We start from the raw sequence: 20,184 nt of genomic DNA, 5'->3' as shown, positions 1-20,184 counted from the left end.
CCAGAAATCTATGATTGTGGGTTCGAATCCCGGTTCGCCCCGATTATATTTCTTGGTTTGTCAGCACCATACCCGTGCTCGTGGGTTTCATCGAAGTGGTAAATGTCTGAGACCTGCATCACTTCGGGCTTTCCTCCCACATTAAGCTGACACGCCGTGATATAAATGGAATACTGTTAAAAGCGGCGTTAAATCCAACTCACTCACCCTACGCGCAACTTTCGTCGACATTAAAACTGAATGTCACACACATTTGTGTGTCATTATTCGTTAACGTCTTTGTGGACGTCGTCCCTGCGACACGCACATCGGTTCTGGTACAAAGCTCGAGGCACAGGTAAGCACGTCGATATGCGCTATGCACACATTCAGTGTTTCCTGTACTATACTGGGATATTGAGGGCTTCAACTTGCTTTAATGTATTGGCTTCATGTATTTCATTTGTGCATTTGGTATGTTTATGTTTAGCACAATTTTATATATAACCAGCTGTTGTTAAGTTGTTACCTGGAGAGGTATTTACATAAGCAGGCTTGGCTTGTTTACTGATCCAGATTTCTTTTGAAATAAAATATGTTTAAACCAAACTGATGGATGTCTAACAGGCAGCGCCTTATGTTTATGACGTGTGTGGACTTTGCCAGGAATAAGTGCTTCACTAATTGGCGCCTGGAATACAAACAAACGACAGCTTTCCCTTTATGTCAAGCTCTATTCCTGCAGTTCTAGCCCATTTCACAACTTTTGAGGTGCTATTGAGCATTCTCTTTCTACCAAGATTTCAAAGACCGTCATACGACTCTTGCTCCGAAGTTGTTCGATCACGGTTATAACTTTAAAAGCTTCGGTAAAGCTTTCACAAAGTTTTATGGAAGACATGTGGACGACATTTCCAAATCTGACCAAAATGATGTCAGATCCAATTCCCTGTATTAAGATGTACCATGTTCCCGTGTTTTTTTCCAGTTGAACAATTGACTTGCCTTTGCATGTGTGTTTGACGTGTACAACCGGTGGTGGAGGATACGCTCACCTTTTCGCGAACACCTGGTGTCATCACTATTTGACAGTTATTCAAACATGATCATGATATGGTCGGAATACAATGGACTACAATTTTGGGCAGATATTTCTGTTTTGATTATGGAAATGTTTTTTTTGTTCGCTTATATTTACAGAAGTCAGTGGATCACAGAGGGGATTATGGGGAAAAATATTAAGCATTAATTCCATCAACATAGTCCAAGATAAATAGGCCCCTCGTACAAAAAAATGAAACTTCCAAAAAAGAAACGCACAGGTAGTAGTGAATTGAACTTGACTACACAAAAAGACACGGTATATTAATTGGATATATGTTATTGGAAAACGTTTGTGGCCTGATATTCGACAAACCGTGTGTCAAAACGCCCTGGCCGTCGAGATCTCCAGATCTCAACCCAATCGAACACCTCTGGGATGAACTCGATCGACGTGTACGTAAACGTCAGACCACGCCGCAGACACTCCCACAACTGGCCAACGCGTTACAAGCAGAATGGCGCAGAATTCCGCAGGACAGAATTCGTACACTTATCCAGTCAATGCCGAAGAGATGCAGAAGAACCGTCATTGCTGCCCGGGCGGTCACACGAGATATTGAGTTCAGCGCAACCTTGTGGCCTGATGTGACATGCTAATATGAAGTTTTCAATGCCTTTGTACAACGACAACACCTGTTTACCATAACGGTACCGCCGTCGGTACGGAAGCGACGCACTGAAAGAACGAAGTTGTAATTCACAAAAGTCATTATTGTTTATTCTACCATGACATTGAAGAATGCTTCATTTTGAATGGTTAAAACGGGACATCCTTGTTCCTACTGAGACCTCTTTTACTTTAAACCTTTTCACACAAAGCATATATTCATAGATAGCATACATATCCATCCTTAAATAAATGGCTGGCCATAGCCCATCAGAACTGTATACGATATTTCACCTATACACGCTGGGTCTCTCATACACGCGGGGTCAACGGCTCGAGAAATCAATAGACGCCCGGGCGCCTAACAGGTGTAATACGGTACCTTTGATATCGGATGTTTTGGCTACGATGTTCACGTCCTATACCGCAACTCTTACTGGTTTGATGACGAGATGACAAGGCTTAACGAAGACAGATCTTTTGCATACAAATGATATCGTTAATAAAACTGCTTTGGGTCATATTCGGTAATTTCCTCATTAAAACAAACGACAATAAAGGTAAAATAAAGCATTATAAAAACTATTTTTAAAAACTATTCATGATAACATGTTGTTTACAAACCTTTTTATGGGATCGATATTGGGGCACGGGTGGCCCAGTCGTCTAAGGCGCCGCGATTCGCTGTGCAGAGTTGCGTCCCTTGGGCATGCCAGAAACCTATGATTGTGGGTTCGAATCCCGGTTCGCCCCGATTATAATTCTAGGTTTGTCAGCATTCGTCGGTTTCACCGAAATGGTAAACGTCTGAGACCCGCATCACTTCGGGCTTTCCTCCCACATTAAGCTGATACGCCGCGATATAACTGGAACTCACTCACTGGGATCGATATTCATCGTCATCTGAGTCAACCACCAACGTAGGGGATTTGAAAGTCCATCAGAAAACACTGCTCGGTTCCAAATTACAATAAGACTCTGCAGTGGGACTACATCCAATATCAAAGCACAGTAGGTTTATCTTCGGAGAGCGGAAGGTCCGGGGCTCGATCCCCGGCCGCGTCATACCAAAAGACGAAGATGGTACTTGTTGTTACCCTGTCTGGCGCTCGGCATTGAGGGGATAAAACAAGGACTGGTCGGCTCGGAGTCAGTGTACTGTGTTTGGGTGGGGTTATTATGTGAAACTGCGGCAGATAAGAGGGTGACACCTACGCTTAAAGACGTAGACTAAACGACAAGACAGTTCTGTAAACGATAGGTTTGAGACCATAAAGAATCACACACACACACACACACACACACACACACACACACACACACACACACACACACACACACACACATGCACGTCGCTACATAAGTGCAATAATCTTGGACGCGACGTTAAACCCCATTTCACCTCACCTCACCTAATTCACATATAAGTAATATAATCTCTGCACTTGTACGCAGCAGGCGTATTTCACACTTTATTTGTTTCAACGAAATCAGTAAATGCGCTATGGCGTCACTGGATTGTCTGGTCGATCGATCACTTGATTGTCTGGTTTATTCACAGGCCGCCGTCGCAAGCTGTTAAGCCACGTCATGCCTCTAACTTTCGTTGGTTATTTTTACCTACAGGTAGGGCAGGACATGCTTACCCTCTTTGCGAACATCTGGTGTCATCACATCTTCCCGAGGCAAGGGAGTTAACTGACTATAAAAGTCCAGTTTCCACCCTTGCCGAACTAGGCTGGAATTCGTAGGCTCGATCGTAACGCCACCAGTGGCTATTGCGAGTTATGTCCTTTCTATGCCTCTCCTACTGACCAATCACTGGTCCAGTGGTTCAGTGGTCCATTCATATATTTTAGCAGCTATTTTTACCTATACGCCAAATGGAATTTGTTTCGGAGGATAATCAAGACTGGTTATTCTCTTGCATTGACGTTTTATATTTACATATATGTACCTTATATAAATCACACAATATGATGTCTTCAAACTTTAATATCGATCTGCATTAAGACCCACTTTAGAGATATAGTATTTAAATGCGCACCAACAGCTGGGCAAATAAACATTCCATTTGCTGGTACTCAGCGTGTTTTGAAAACGTTGATTGAGGAACACCTTGATGTGTTTGGACAGTGGAAATATTGAAATTATGTCCAGCTGTCTATGTCCCAACCGTGTAGTATACGTCTTTATAACCACAACCGCATGGGTTGTATTCAGTCCACAACCATGACGTTAACGCTGCATGCTACCATCATCGTCCTGGCGGCAGAGATGGTCAAAGGTAAGTGTTCGTTTATTCACACTGAGACGATCGACTATCAATTTTCCTTCCACATCCAGGCATTCTATGAAACAAGGAATAAGCGTCCCTACAACACATGGTGTATATTTTCGTCTTAATTGACATGTCCTGCTACGAAATGAACAAATCACGTGGTTATGGTAAATACGTGTCCTGCTACAGTATGAACAAATCATGTAGGTATGTTGATGACGTGTCCTGCTAGAATATGAACAAATCACGTGGTTATGTTCATGACGTGTCCCACTAAAATATGAACAAATCACGTGCTTATGTTGATGGCGTCAACTGCTACGAAATGATCAAATCACGTGGTTTTGGTAAATACATGTCCTGCTACAATATGAACAAATCACGTGGTTATGTTAATGACGTGTCCTGCTACAATATGAATATATCACGTGGTTATGATGATAACGTGTCCAATTACAATATGAACAAATCACGTGGTTATGTTAATGACGTGTCCCACTACGATATGAACAAATCACGTGGTTATGATAATAACGTATCCCACTACAATATGAACAAATCACGTGGTTATATTAATGATGTGTCCCACTACAATATGAACAAATCACGTGGTTATATTAATGACGTGTCCCACTACAATATGAACAAATCACGTGGTTATATTAATGACGTGTCCCACTACAATATGAACAAATCACGTGGTTATGTTAATGACGTGTCCCACTACAATATGAACAAATCACGTGGTTATGTTAATGACGTGTCCCACTACAATATGAACAAATCACGTGGTTATGTTAATGACGTGTCCCACTACAATATTAACAAATCACGTGGTTATGTTAATGACGTGTCCCACTACAATATGAACAAATCACGTGGTTATATCAATGACGTGTCCCACTACAATATGAACAAATCACGTGGTTATATTATTGACGTGTCCCGTTACAATATTAACAAATCACGTGGTTATGTTAATGACATGTCCTGTTACAATATGAACAAATCATGTGAGTATGTCAGACAATCTGATACTAAATTAAACTTAGAGAAGCTCCTTCACCGAATATGTTTATTTTTTCACAGCTGATATCTACAATCCGTACACACATCCGTCCACCAACCGGAGGTTCTTGCATGATCTGAGGTCACTGCTGAGACTCTATCTGGGAGAGAAGGTTCTGCAACCAGAAACTTTCACTCCACATGGAAGCGACCTGGGTATAACTTATCTTTGTCTTTTGACACAACATGACACAATACTATGAAAACGTTTAGGCTTTCGTAACCCATACCGCACAAATAAAAATCAACAAAGGTTTACGTGGTTTCACAACCATGTCATTTTGCACCGGAAAACGTCTTTACATTGTGCATTTATTTGTATGTACTGAAATCTGTTTTTTTTGTCTGGCCATGTCTAGAAGGAGGAGCTGTGTTCACTCGGTGGGGGAGGACAACATGTCCGTCAGGAAATGATGTCATGTATAAAGGTAAAAAATGTAACAAAACTCTTTTATACGTCGAGTGTACGATTCCGACTGTATCATGAGCATGTGCATATGAATCACTATCAAAAAGTGATAATACCAGGTGGTCCCGAAACGGTCAGCGTATCCTACCCACCAGTGTTACCAGTCACAAACACACGCAAAGGCAAGTCAATTGTTGACCTGGAAAAACACGGGAACATATGGTGCAACTCAATACAAGGAATCGCATCTGACATCACTTTGATCACTGATGTTTCAGATTTGGAAATGTTCTCCACATGTCTAGCATTAAACATTTTGAAAGAGTTACTTTCCCTCAGATGGTTTTATGAGTAGTTGTGCCAGAATTCCACTCCACAAAACTGAATGTAACATTTATGTATTTATTATTTCATAAATATGAAAATCAATAACTATAGTCGAATAGTATCTTTATCTTCTACCCCGGATCTTTACGGGTAGATAAGAAAAAACATACTACTATAGTCAAATAGTATCTTTATCTTAACTGCCCGTGGAGATCCGGGGTAGAATAGGTCTTCAGCAACCCATGCTTGCCGTAAATGGCGACTATGCTTGCCGTAAGAGGCGACTAACGGGATCGGGTGGTCAGGCTCGCTGACTTGGTTGATGCAGGTCATCGATCCCAATTGCGTAGATCGATGCTCATGATGTCAATCACTAGATTGTCTGGTCCAGACTCGATTATTTACAGACCGCCGTCAAATAGCTGGAATATTGTGGAGTGCGGCGTTAAACAACAAAACAACCAACAAACCAACTTTATCTTATCACACATTAAAATACAGTTGGGCTAATGTCAGGTTATGCAGGAGGAAGCCATTACCAGGCCACGGGTGGTCCAGGGACAACTCTGTGCCTCCCCGAGGCGCCTATCTACGCCAACCATTCTCCAGTAGGATCACAAAGCGATCTCTATGGTGCCGAGTACCAAACTGATGCAGAGACAGCGCCTCTTCATAAACTGTTTCAAGATGATATCCCGTGTGTGGTGTGTCACAGTCGTCACAGGAGGAGTGCTGCCATGGTCCCTGCCAGGAATGAGTGCTTCCCTGGGTGGCACCTGGAATACAAGGGGTACCTCTTCGGGGGAGCCACTGAACAATATACTGGTCATACTGATTATGTCTGTGTTGATGGCGATGCAGAAGCTATCGCAGGGGGTAAGGCAAACACCAACGGTCATATCTTGTACCTGGTCGACTCTAAATGCGGTACTTTACCTTGCCCACCATATGTTGAGGGCTGGGAGCTGACATGCGCTCTTTGCACAAAATAAAATCATGTCACCTGTATAAGTTGTATGTTTCCTTATATTATTGGCTGGCTGTATGTTGGTAAACACAATATATTGCAATATACAGTCGTGCCTCGTTTATACGGACACTTGCGTCATTTCACAATTCGTCCGTATAAACGAATTTCCGTATAACTGAAACCAGCTTCTTACTTGAAGAGTTACTTCCCTTCAAATATGTAATATGCAATCAAGGTCAGAAATGTCCATTTTGCCACCAAAATCGCGAGCTTTCTCTATCAGCATTTCATCATTAACGGGCACATTACGACTTGTCATGTCACACAACCAAAGATATAATGCATCTTCCAGCTTCTGGTGTTTTGCTACACGGGATCATTTGAATTTTCCCGGGAGATTTAGCCACTTCTGTTTGTCTTTTAAAATGTCACCAATTGTCGATTTTCCTATGGTATGTCCAAATTCAGTGTCATAATGCTTGCTGATGGTTTTCAAACTTGCTGACGGGTGTTTTTCCTTAAACAGACAAATTTCCCTTTTTCGCGTGCTGTAACGTGTCGCTTTCGTTTCGCTGGTTGACAGGCCATACTCACAGTTTGAAGTCACAACTTTCACCTCTGACCTCCACAGACGCCATATTTATCGAATGGGATTACATGTCCAATAAACAAGCTCGTCTCAAACGTAACTCAGTGTCACTTCTCACGAATCAAAGGATTACCACCAGCGGAAGTGTACTGCGATACGTATTGCGATATAATGGGAGATGAAGCTTTTGACACTGATTGTACATGCAGGTCATATTTGCTACACAGTAAAGTCAATACTAGTATTACGAAGTCAAAGTCTGCATGGTCTGACCACGCCAACGTGAGGGAAAAATCCTTCCTCGTTTCCGCCATTTTGTCATTCAATTTCGAATGAGTGAGTATTGTTTTACGCCGCTTTTAGCAATATTCCAGCAATATCGCGGCGGGGGACACCAGAAATGGGCTTCACACACTGTACCCATGTCGGGAATCGAACCCGGGTCTTCGGCGTGACGAGCGAACGCTTTAACCACTAGGCTACCCGACCGCCCCCATTCAGTTTCGAAGGGAAACATCATTTGTGAAAGCATTTCTGTGAAGGGTTTATGTTAAACAAAACAAAATAACCAAACTTGTTACATTATGTTTACTCAATATTCCGGAACACAGAACAAAATATTGCAATATGTATCTATTGAAAAGGTATTGCAGTATACTCGTATGTCGGTAAAGCCATGAAGTCCTACTTTACTATTTCAGGTCATGGGTGGCCAGGCTGTCTGAGACGCAATTTCATGATGCGCAAAATTGTGTCCTTCAGCAGGGCCGAGATCAGCTGACCCAAGGTTCGAATCTCAGATTCTACACGATTAGGTTTGGTCTGTCCGCGCCACACCCAGGCTTGTGGGTTTCATCACACTGGTGAACACTCCAGTTCTACTGTCTTATCAACAACACATACAATATATTACTACAATGGGAACACCATGTTACATTAGTTTGGACTTTTCATAATGTTCTGTTGTTTTAGTTTTAGAGTTTCAGTACATGATTTTGCACCCGCGCTATTGCAACATTTGGCGAGTGTAAACGCCACCCCCTGTTAGGCCTGAGTTGGCATGTGTACCCAGTGTCAATGGAGTCAGAAACTCCTTTTGACCAACACGCAACTTCGACCCTTAATCCACCTAGATGTTTAATAGTATTGGCTCTCCATTTAATTTTAAAAGCATTGTGTAAAAGCATTGACTTTCGTAGTGAAACTTGACCCGAGATATATTGGATCATAAATTTACATAGAGGCGGTGACTCATAGGCCAATCTGGTGATACAGAACTCTATATGTGTCAACAAAAGCGTCATGTGCCGATCCATCCTGGTATTTTGTCTTCATATTTCATAGCTCTTTCTGTATTTATTTACTGGAATATAACATCTCTGTAGCTCTAACGGTGCGCGTTACCTTTCCAGCAACACCATCCTTCCTGACACTGTCAAAACCTATATTTTTATGATGTGTCTTACTATTCCATCTGGTCCGTCAAAGACGGAACACGGCATGGAGAGTCTACATCATCTTGGGCTGAGTTCATCGTCATCTTCCCATGAAAATCCTTTAGATCTGAGTGAGTGAGTATGGTTTTACGCCGCTTTTAGCAATATTCCAGCAATATCACGGCGGGGGACACCAGATATGGGCTTCACACATTGCACCCATGTCGGGAATCGAACCCGGGTCTTCGGCGTGACAAGCGAACGCTTTAACCACTAGGCTACCCGACCGCCCCCCTTTTGGTCTGAAGCCTTCACGATTGACTACATGAATAGTCTGGTGTCTGTGCCTGGTGTAGCGATAAAACTTTAGTAAATGTGCACAGAGCAAAACTCTTAAATCTACAGTAGTTTGATACTGAGGTTGTTGTTTTGGTGGACAAGACACTGTCCGGGGCATCATCAGATACTGGGCTTTCATACACACAGCTCAACCGCAGTTTGGAATGTTTGTTAGACACATCATATTCTATTTTGGTCAATACTTCAAAACGTAAATTTGTTTTCTCCATTTTTTTGCACGTTTGTGTCAAGACATGTACAGTGAACAACCCATCTTTTTAAGTTAAACCTGAGGCAAAATAATATCTTTCTAGTACTTTTTGACACAAATTATATTTTCTAAATATGATCAAATTAAGTACTTGCGTTTTTACTGTTATTACGTCAACACCCGAGTTGAGTAAGAAACATACCAAAATGCAGGCATGTTGCCATGGTAACATTGTAGTGGGGGCCACAGCTGTGATACTGCATATCATATACAGCGAGTATAAGCCAGTCGTTAAATATTACACAGGAGATCGAATGCATAAGAAGTAGGACATCAAAGTGGATATAAACACATAACATGAAACTAAACCGAAATTGTTGGATACCCCGATGCACCGATTTGTTGGTTAGGGTTAGGGTTTGGTAGCCCTTAGATTATAGGGTAGCCGGGCGCTCTTGGCTTCTTGTCTGAGGCGAACAGATTGGATCAGGTGGGTTAGGGTTAGGGTTAGGTTTAGGGTTAGGTAGCCCTTAGATTATAGGGTTAGGGTTAGGTAGCCCTTAGGTTTAAGGGTAGTCGGGCGCTCTTGGCTTGTTGTGTGAGGCGAACAGATGGGATCAGGTGTGCTGGCTTGGTGACTTCGTTGACGCAGGTTATCGTGACCCTCGAATAGGGGATTGCTTTTTATACCAACTCATGGTTTATCCGGACACGATCACTTCAAGGTTGCCGTGATATGTCTGGAATATTGCCGAGTGCGATGTAAACAAAGAAGTACAAGATAAAACACAATTAAATTGTTTGATAGGCATAACAGTAGAGGATTAACAGTAACAACAATTGCATACATGAGTGGGATAACATCCCACCAATCACCTACCAATGTTATCCCACTCATGTATGCAATTGTTGTTACTGTTAATCCTCTACTGTTAATCCTCCACCTACTATATATATTCTGTACTATGTCCCTCATTCAGTCTTGCTTGACAACAGTATAAGGATCTATACCGAAACGTCGCTTTTCACAGTATTAAAGAAGTTGTTATCCATAGAATTGTGTCTTTCTTGTAAAACACAATTACTTCATTTTACCACCATAGCCAGCTTTGTTGCAACGCAAAACACACAGGTTTCGGAGTCCACATCGCACAACCAACCAAAGACACACAATCTTACCGACTCCCAAACAACCAATCCATATTCACGGCCGAACTAATGGGCATGGCCTCAGCACTACACAATCAGCAATCTAAAAAACACCAAAAAATCCTCATCCTAACCGACTCCCTCAGTGGACTACAAGCCCTCAAAAATAAAAACACTAAAAACCGCCCCAAACTAATAAATCAAATACTCAATAGCTCAAACAACTTAACTAAGGTAGGTAAACAAATAGAGTTCATTTGGATCCCCGCCCACGTAGGAATCTTTGGAAATGAAAAGGCAGATAAAGCAGCAAAATTATCCCTTAAACTCCCAGAAATAAGCCTAAACTTACCCAGCTCAAAATCAGAAATCAAAAGTGTCACTAAACAAAAAATTAACAAAAAATGGCAAAATATATACCAAAACTCAAATAGCCAAATCAGGAAAGTACTCAAAAAAACCCTAAATAAACCCAAAATACTACACCCATCCAAAAAAATCGACAGAATAATTACCAAACTACAAACAGGCCACACCAAACTAAATAATCACCGTAAAATAGCTAAACTACACACAACAGGAAACTGCCCACATTGCAAACAACAAGAAACACCAGAACACGTACTCATTCACTGCACACACTGCCAAACACATCGAACAACACTACAGACCACCCTAAATCTTAAAACCGGACTTACACTAGAATCAATCCTAAATCCACAAAATAAATTAGAAAAATTCAAAGCCTTAGGCATATACCTAATAAAAACAGGACTAATTAGTCGCATTTAAACCCCAAATAAAATATTAAAATCAAAACTACCTTATTAGATAACCACCCAACACACACAGCTCCCTTAGTTCGTCCCCCACCCACTCTTGGCATTCTTTCCAAATCTCAAAATTTCAAAATTACTATATAAGTAACCCCTAAAGCCCCCTCCTGGGTTGCACAAACTCACTTTTCCCCTTTTTGGAAACACATTAAATGGCCTGGCCGGGCCCGTGTGCGACATACGCTTGCAGTCGGAAAGCGCACGTTAAATCTCCAATATAAGTAAGTAAGTACCCTCATTCAGTCTTGCTTGACAACGGTATAAGGATCTATACCGAAACGTCGCTTTTCACAGTATTAAAGAAGTTGTTATCCATAGAATTGTGTCTTTCTTGTAAAACACAATTACTTCATTTTACCACCATAGCCAGCTTTGTTGCAACGCATTTCGAGGTATACAGGCCAAAACACAACTGAATGTCTACATTATGTTTGAATATCTGTTGTTTAACGCCACCAAAGCAATATTCCAGCAATATGACGGCAGTCTGTATATAATCGACTCTGGACCAGACAGTCCAGTGATTGACATCATGATCCGACGTGTACAGCGAACAACCCATCTTTTCAGGTTAAACCTCAAGCCAAATTATATATTTCCAGGACTTTTGACACAAATTATTTTGTTCTAAGTATCATCAAATTAAGTACACGTACTTGTGTCCAGTGATTGACATTATGAGCATCGATCTACACACTTGGCAGACTGTCTTCATAGTCAGGGGCACGGGTGGCCCAGTCGTCTAAGGCGCCGCGACTCGTTGTGCAGAGTTGCTTCCCTTGGGCACGCCAGAAACCTATGATTGTGAGTTCCAATCCCGGTTCGCCCCGATTATGTTTCTAGGTTTGTCAGCACCATACCCGTGCCCGTGGGTTTCACCGAAGTGGTAAACGTCTGACATCTGCATCACTTCGGGCTTTCCTCCCACATTAAGTTGACACGCCGCGATATAATTTGAATAGTGTTAAAAGCGGCGTTAAACCCAACTCACTCACTCACTCTTCATATGCAAACACAAGCCAAGTGCTAGGAGGTAACTAATGGTCCAATCCATGTTTATTGGCACACAATATTCACACACGTAAGTTTTCAGATCCAGTGGTCGTGGTTGTGAAATAATCATTTTCCGGAATCGAATTTCTCGTTTCACAAAATTAAAGGATAGCTTTTTTATAGGATATTGAACGAAACTAAGTAAAGCCTATAGCTTTCCCAGTCTTTGACATTCTCAAAACCGACATAAGAACAGTTGCGCTTTGAGTAGAGTAGAATATGCTCATTCGAGCTCCTCACAGGCATAGTCCGTTCGCGGGGCTCTCTACATACTATGATACCTGGAAGGTAACAGGGGTATCACGCTCTGGAGTGGAGCTTAAGAATGACTACAGGAGTTGGCTCTACCGGCGCTAAGGGTATTTCAGTTATGCCACAGCGTGCCATCACAGGTAGGAATGAAGCCCGAAGTCATGCAGGGCCCTGTTCCACAAAGCGATCTTAGCGCTAAGTCGATCGTGATTCCCATACTTAAATATAGACGTACGTCAATCATAGCGCTAAGCCCGAATATAGCAGTGACAAACCTAGAAATGCTCATACCCACAATAGATTTCCCATTCGACACCACTCGGATATGTTCCCGTAGCCAACACGGCTACATTGTGCTTGTCCCGGAATGGCATGAGTTGGTCACGAATGTAGATTCGGGCACGTCCAAGGGAGGCAACTCTGTACAGCGATATATGGCGCCAAAGTTGAGTGGGCCACACGTGTTACTATCAGAATATTGGCTTTTGTAAACTGTTCAAAATGTATTAAAACTATTTTAATAAGTATAATCTTAATTCAATAATTTGTGGTTATATTTTGTTTGTTTTTTGTTTTTTTTGTGGAGGATTGTTTTATCCTTTAGACGACTGTATGACTGGCTGACATGTAACATTCGTTCATAGCAATCATTTAACAATTATACAAAATTTCCTTTGTTGAAAACATACATTTTTGTAATAAACGTTGCCTCTAAGACGTTCATGTATATTTGGGCAACTGACAAAAATAATTACTATCAGTGTATTTAACACAATGACACGTTAAATATGACTCACATTTCCAACCAACCTTCGTTCGAATGTGTTCATGGTCGACTATTTATACAGGGTGTCTGGCGAATATGTATGACACTAAGCTGCAGCTTAAAGGGCACTTTAGGTCACGTAAACGCTTGTGTTCACTGTTACTGTTGACCGGCATGGCAGTACTCAACAAGCTCTCGGCCCGAACACTGGTTCCAGCAACACTCGCAGATAAATCCCTGCGACCCGGTCCGCTTGTCCAGGAAGGAGAACGCAGACTTCTTGGACGCTCTGTACTTCACTAATTCCTTGCCGGACTCGCCATCTGAAGAAGACATTCACATAAAAAGGGGTGGATATTCAGAGGTAGATGTGTAGGGGTCGCTACGAACGGGTGGTTGTGAAAGGTGATAGGAAGGAGGTGACACGAGGGCTGATCAAAAAGTTGTAAGCCTAACAAACAAAACCAACAAGCCAACAAAGTGTTTTTAATTCTCAATTAGTAAATCAACATAATAAATCAAGTGAGTGAGTGAGTGAGTGAGTGTGTGAGTACTTTTCAATACACTTTTCATATCGATAGTAAGTACAGCTTTTCAATTCCAGACAGGAAGAAGTTTTCTGAAGCCAAGCTGAAAAACCCACAACGTCCTTACTAAGGCGCTGTGTTGATTTACCATCACGTGTTTACTAGGACGTGTTGATTTACCATCACGTCCTTATTAATACCTTGTGTTGATTTACCATCACGTGCTTACTAGGACGTGTTGATTTATCACCACGTGCTTACTAAGACGTGTTAATTTACCATCACGTCCTTACTACGGTGCTGTGCTGATTTACTAGCACGTCCTTACTGAGATGTTGTTATGATTTACCTTCATTTCCTTAGTTAAGGAGCTGTGTTGATTTACCATCACGTCCTCACTAATGAGCTGTGTTGATTTACTATCACGTCCTTATTAAGGAGCTGTGTTGATTTACCATCACGTCCTCACTAAGGAGCTGTGTTGATTTACTAGCACGTCCTTATTAAGGAGCTGTGTTGATTTACTATCACGTCCTTATTAAGGAGCTGTGTTGATTTACTAGCACGTCCTTATTAAGGAGCTGTGTTGATTTACCACCACGTCCTCACTAAGGAGCTGTGTTGATTTACTAGCATGTCCTTATTAAGGAGCTGTGTTGATTTACTATCACGTCCTCAGTAAGGAGCTGTGTTGATTTACCACCACGTCCTCACTAAGGAGCTGTGTTGATTTACTAGCATGTCCTTATTAAGGAGCTGTGTTGATTTACTAGCACGTCCTTATTAAGGAGCTGTGTTGATTTACTAGCATGTCCTTATTAAGGAGCTGTGTTGATTTACTAGCACGTCCTCACTAAGGAGCTGTGTTGATTTACTATCACGTCCTTATTAAGGAGCTGTGTTGATTTACTATCACGTCCTTACTAAGGAGCTGTGTTGATTTACTAGCATGTCCTTATTAAGGAGCTGTGTTGATTTACTAGCACGTCCTTATTAAGGAGCTGTGTTGATTTACTAGCACGTCCTCACTAAGGAGCTGTGTTGATTTACTATCACGTCCTTATTAAGGAGCTGTGTTGATTTACCATCACGTCCTCACTAAGGAGCTGTGTTGATTTACTAGCATGTCCTTATTAAGGAGCTGTGTTGATTTACTAGCATGTCCTTATTAAGGAGCTGTGTTGATTTACTAGCACGTCCTTATTAAGGAGCTGTGTTGATTTACCACCACGTCCTCACTAAGGAGCTGTGTTGATTTACTAGCATGTCCTTATTAAGGAGCTGTGTTGATTTACTAGCACGTCCTTATTAAGGAGCTGTGTTGATTTACCACCACGTCCTCACTAAGGAGCTGTGTTGATTTACCATCACGTCCTCACTAAGGAGCTGTGTTGATTTACTAGCATGTCCTTATTAAGGAGCTGTGTTGATTTACTAGCACGTCCTTATTAAGGAGCTGTGTTGATTTACTAGCACGTCCTCACTAAGGAGCTGTGTTGATTTACTATCACGTCCTTATTAAGGAGCTGTGTTGATTTACCATCACGTCCTCACTAAGGAGCTGTGTTGATTTACTAGCACGTCCTTATTAAGGAGCTGTGTTGATTTACCACCACGTCCTCACTAAGGAGCTGTGTTGATTTACTAGCATGTCCTTATTAAGGAGCTGTGTTGATTTACCACCGCGTCCTCACTAAGGAGCTGTGTTGATTTACCATCACGTCCTCACTAAGGAGCTGTGTTGATTTACTAGCATGTCCTTATTAAGGAGCTGTGTTGATTTACTAGCATGTCCTTATTAAGGAGCTGTGTTGATTTACTAGCACGTCCTTATTAAGGAGCTGTGTTGATTTACCACCACGTCCTCACTAAGGAGCTGTGTTGATTTACTAGCATGTCCTTATTAAGGAGCTGTGTTGATTTACTAGCACGTCCTTATTAAGGAGCTGTGTTGATTTACTAGCATGTCCTTATTAAGGAGCTGTGTTGATTTACTAGCACGTCCTTACTAAGGAGCTGTGTTGATTTACCATCACGTCCTTACTAAGGAGTTGTGTTGATTGACCTTCACGTCCTTACTAAGGAGCTGTGTTGATTTACCACCACGTCCTTACTAAGGAGTTGTGTTGATTGACCTTCACGTCCTTACTAAGGAGCTGTGTTGATTTACCATCGCGTCCTTACTAAGGAGCTGTGTTGATTTACCATCACGCCCTTACTAAGGAGCTATGTTGAATTACCGTCACGTTCTTACTAAGTCTGGACTAGACAATCCAGTGATTGATATAATGTGCATCGATCCACGCAATTGGGATCGATGACATGCATCAACCAAGTCCGCAAGTCTGACCACCTGATCCCGTCAGTCGCCTCTTACGACAAGCATAGTCATCTTTTACGGCAAGCATGGGCTGCTGAAGACCTATTCTACCCCGGATCTTCACGGGTCATTTATACATGTGGAAACCTTAATAAGGCATCGTGTTGATTACCATCACGTGCTTACTGAGGCCTCGTGTTGATTACCATCCCGTACTTACTAAGGCCTCGTGTTGATTACCATCCCGTACTTACTGAGGCCTCGTGTTGATTACCATCCCGTACTTACTGAGGCGTCGTGTTGATTACCATCCCGTGCTTACTGAGGCCTCGTGTTGATTTACCATCCCGTTCTTACTGAGGCCTCGTGTTGATTCACCATCACGTACTTACTGAGGCCTCGTGTTGATTACCATCACGTACTTACTGAGGCCTCGTGTTGATTTACCATCCCGTACTTACTGAGGCCTCGTGTTGATTACCATCACGTACTTACTGAGGCGTCGTGTTGATTACCATCCCGTACTTACTGAGGCCTCGTGTTGATTACCATCACGTACTTACTGAGGCCTCGTGTTGATTACCATCACGTACTTACTGAGGCCTCGTGTTGATTACCATCACGTACTTACTGAGGCCTCGTGTTGATTTACCATCCCGTACTTACTGAGGCCTCGTGTTGATTACCATCCCGTACTTACTGAGGCCTCGTGTTGATTACCATCCCGTACTTACTAAGGCCTCGTGTTGATTACCATCACGTACTTACTGAGGCCTCGTGTTGAATTACCATCCCGTACTTACTAAGGCCTCGTGTTGATTTACCATCCCGTACTTACTGAGGCCTCGTGTTGATTACCATCCCGTACTTACTAAGGCCTCGTGTTGATTACAATCCCGTACTTACTGAGGCCTCGTGTTGATTTACCATCCCGTACTTACTGAGGCCTCGTGTTGATTTACCATCCCGTACTTACTGAGGCCTCGTGTTGATTACCATCCCGTACTTACTGAGGCCTCGTGTTGATTACCATCCCGTACTTACTGAGGCCTCGTGTTGATTTACCATCACGTACTTACTAAGGCCTCGTGTTGATTACCATCCCGTACTTACTAAGGCCTCGTGTTGATTTACCATCCCGTACTTACTGAGGCCTCGTGTTGATTTACCATCACGTACTTACTAAGGCCTCGTGTTGATTACCATCCCGTACTTACTGAGGCCTCGTGTTGATTTACCATCCCGTACTTACTGAGGCTTCGTGTTGATTTACCATTACGTACTTACTAAGACGTGTTGATTTACCATCCTGTACTTACTGAGGCCTCGTGTTGATTTACCATCCCGTACTTACTGAGGCCTCGTGTTGATTTACCATTACGTACTTACTAAGACGTGTTGATTTACAATCCCGTACTTACTGAGGCCTCGTGTTGATTCACCATCACGTACTTACTGAGGCCTCGTGTTGATTACCATCCCGTACTTACTGAGGCGTCGTGTTGATTTACCATTACGTACTTACTGAGGCCTCGTGTTGATTTACCACCACGTACTTACTGAGGCCTCGTGTTGATTCACCATCCCGTACTTACTGAGGCCTCGTGTTGATTCACCATCACGTACTTACTGAGGCCTCGTGTTGAGTCACCATCACGTACTTACTGAGGCCTCGTGTTGATTACCATCCCGTACTTACTGAGGCCTCGTGTTGATTTACCATCACGTGCTTACTGAGGCCTCGTGTTGATTTACCACCACGTACTTACTGAGGCCTCGTGTTGATTACCATCCCGTACTTACTGAGGCCTCGTGTTGATTTACCATCCCGTACTTACTGAGGCCTCGTGTTGATTTACCACCACGTACTTACTGAGGCCTCGTGTTGATTTACCATCCCGTACTTACTAAGGCCTCGTGTTGATTTACCATCACGTGCTTACTGAGGCCTCGTGTTGATTCACCACCACGTACTTACTGAGGCCTCGTGTTGATTTACCATCACGTACTTACTGAGGCCTCGTGTTGATTTACCATCACGTGCTTACTGAGGCCTCGTGTTGATTCACCATCACGTACTTACTGAGGCCTCGTGTTGATTTACCATCACGTGCTTACTGAGGCCTCGTGTTGATTCACCACCACGTACTTACTGAGGCCTCGTGTTGATTTACCATCCCGTACTTACTGAGGCCTCGTGTTGATTTACCATCACGTGCTTACTGAGGCCTCGTGTTGATTACCATCCCGTACTTACTGAGGCCTCGTGTTGATTTACCACCACGTACTTACTGAGGCCTCGTGTTGATTTACCATCCTGTACTTACTGAGGCCTCGTGTTGATTACCATCCCGTATTTACTGAGGCGTCGTGTTGATTTACCATTACGTACTTACTAAGACGTGTTGATTTACAATCCCGTACTTACTGAGGCCTCGTGTTGATTCACCATCCCGTACTTACTGAGGCCTCGTGTTGATTTACCACCACGTACTTACTGAAGCCTTGTGTTGATTTACCACCACGTACTTACTGAGGCCTCGTGTTGATTTACCATCACGTACTTACTGAGGCCTCGTGTTGATTTACCATCACGTACTTACTAAGACGTTTTGTTCATTTACGACCAACTTAAAATGTAAGACTATGTGAATAAAATAGAAACGTTGTGAACAGTTTTGATTTCTTCGCAACGAGCATATGTTAATAACTTTACGAAAACAAAACAAAATTTTATGGAGGTTTTGGAAGGGACATTACCGTAATATATATCGAGTAAACCACACTTTCTTCTATTTTATTATCTTATTTTTTAAATCAAGTTAATTATTAATTATTAAAGTTTTAACTCTATATACCCCACAGACTATACGCAACTTTGGATAAAGGTAACACAAGTAATCGAAATGAATTTTTACTTAATTTCAAAGTACTGTAAAATTACATACACATACACACACGCAGCCTCCTGTCTGTAGTGTAGTCATTAGACACTAAATGTTTTAACAGAGTGAGTGAGTGAGTGAGTTAGGTTTAGCGCCGCTTTTAACTGCACGGCGTGTCTACTTAATGTGGGAGGAAAGCCCGAAGTGATGCAGGTCTCAGACGTTTACCACTTCGGTGAAACCCACGAGTACGGTTATGGTGCTGACAAACCTAGAAACATAATCGGGGTGAACCGGGATTCGAACCCATAATCATAGGTTTCTGGCGTGCCCAAGGGACGCAGCTCTGCACAACGAATCGCGGCGCCTTAGACGACTGGGCCACCCGTGCCGATTGTTTTAATAGTAGACACATTACCAGTGACTATCCGAGTCAGCAACCCATGCTTGCTGTAAAAGGTAATTATGCTTGTTGTGAGAGGCGACTAACGGGATCGGGTGGTCAGGCTCGCTGACTTGGTTGATGCATGTCATCGTATCATAATTGCCTGAATCAATTCTCATGATAACAATCACTGGATTATCTGGTCCAGACTCGATTATTAATAGACCGCCATCATATAGCTGAAATATTGTTGATCGCGACGTTAAACAACAAACAAACAGAAGACACAAACTTACCAACTGAACGCACGCTTCTCCCGTATACACTGCAGATTTTCGACACTTGTTCAGGGACATTGTTGCAGATACCCCTGGGGTCGGGGTTGCGATCATTGAGGAAACAAACACGTGTCGTTCCTGCGTATACCGGCCGCGCACCACACAGAAGTCCGAACACCAAGCAGATCGACCATAGGACATTGATGGACATAGCTTAAAGAAATAAATACCATTGATTATGAATCTTATATACGACATAGCTTAAAGAAATATATACCATTGATTATGAATCTTATATACGACATAGCTTTAAGAAATAAATACCATTGATTATGAATCTTATATACGACATAGCTTAAAGAAATATATACCATTGATTATGAATCTTATATACGACATAGCTTAAAGAAATA

General features: G+C 42.3%; 2 protein-coding genes across 2 annotated transcripts; one reads left to right on the top strand and one right to left on the bottom strand.

Annotated features, from left to right (window-relative positions):
• Positions 1–3,883: 3,883 nt before the first annotated feature.
• LOC139455308 (uncharacterized) lies at positions 3,884–6,786 on the top strand. The gene is made up of 4 exons (XM_071236860.1): positions 3,884–3,977; positions 5,061–5,195; positions 5,399–5,467; positions 6,292–6,786. The coding sequence occupies exons 1-4, from the start codon at positions 3,899–3,901 to the stop codon at positions 6,765–6,767; spliced, it is 759 nt and encodes a 252-aa protein (XP_071092961.1). The 5' UTR covers positions 3,884–3,898; the 3' UTR covers positions 6,768–6,786.
• Positions 6,787–13,535: 6,749 nt separating this feature from the next.
• Positions 13,536–19,982, bottom strand: LOC139455307 (molluscan insulin-related peptide 3-like). The gene is made up of 2 exons (XM_071236859.1): positions 19,790–19,982; positions 13,536–13,699 (listed from the first exon to the last, which is right to left on the bottom strand). Exons 1-2 carry the CDS (start codon positions 19,980–19,982, stop codon positions 13,536–13,538), a joined length of 357 nt encoding a protein of 118 aa, XP_071092960.1.
• Between the last annotated feature and the right edge of the window lie 202 nt (positions 19,983–20,184).

Source organism: Haliotis cracherodii, unplaced genomic scaffold (genome assembly GCF_022045235.1).
Source record: "Haliotis cracherodii isolate W230 unplaced genomic scaffold, xgHalCrac1.p SCAF_11, whole genome shotgun sequence".
Lineage (NCBI taxonomy): Eukaryota > Metazoa > Mollusca > Gastropoda > Lepetellida > Haliotidae > Haliotis > Haliotis cracherodii.
This window is presented reverse-complemented; position numbering and strand designations above follow the sequence as displayed.

What these genes read in the sequence shown, in the direction of transcription:
- LOC139455308 (XM_071236860.1), top strand. Translation starts at nt 3,899, where the DNA reads ATGGGTTGTATTCAGTCCACAACCATGACGTTAACGCTGCATGCTACC. An exon ending in TCCACATGGAAGCGACCTGG is followed by an intron (nt 5,196 to 5,398) that starts GTATAACTTATC and finishes GGCCATGTCTAG; the next exon opens with AAGGAGGAGCTGTGTTCACT. An exon ending in AAATGATGTCATGTATAAAG is followed by an intron (nt 5,468 to 6,291) that starts GTAAAAAATGTA and finishes GGCTAATGTCAG; the next exon opens with GTTATGCAGGAGGAAGCCAT.
- LOC139455307 (XM_071236859.1), bottom strand. Translation starts at nt 19,982, where the DNA reads ATGTCCATCAATGTCCTATGGTCGATCTGCTTGGTGTTCGGACTTCTG. An exon ending in GAGAAGCGTGCGTTCAGTTG is followed by an intron (nt 13,700 to 19,789) that starts GTAAGTTTGTGT and finishes TGTCTTCTTCAG; the next exon opens with ATGGCGAGTCCGGCAAGGAA.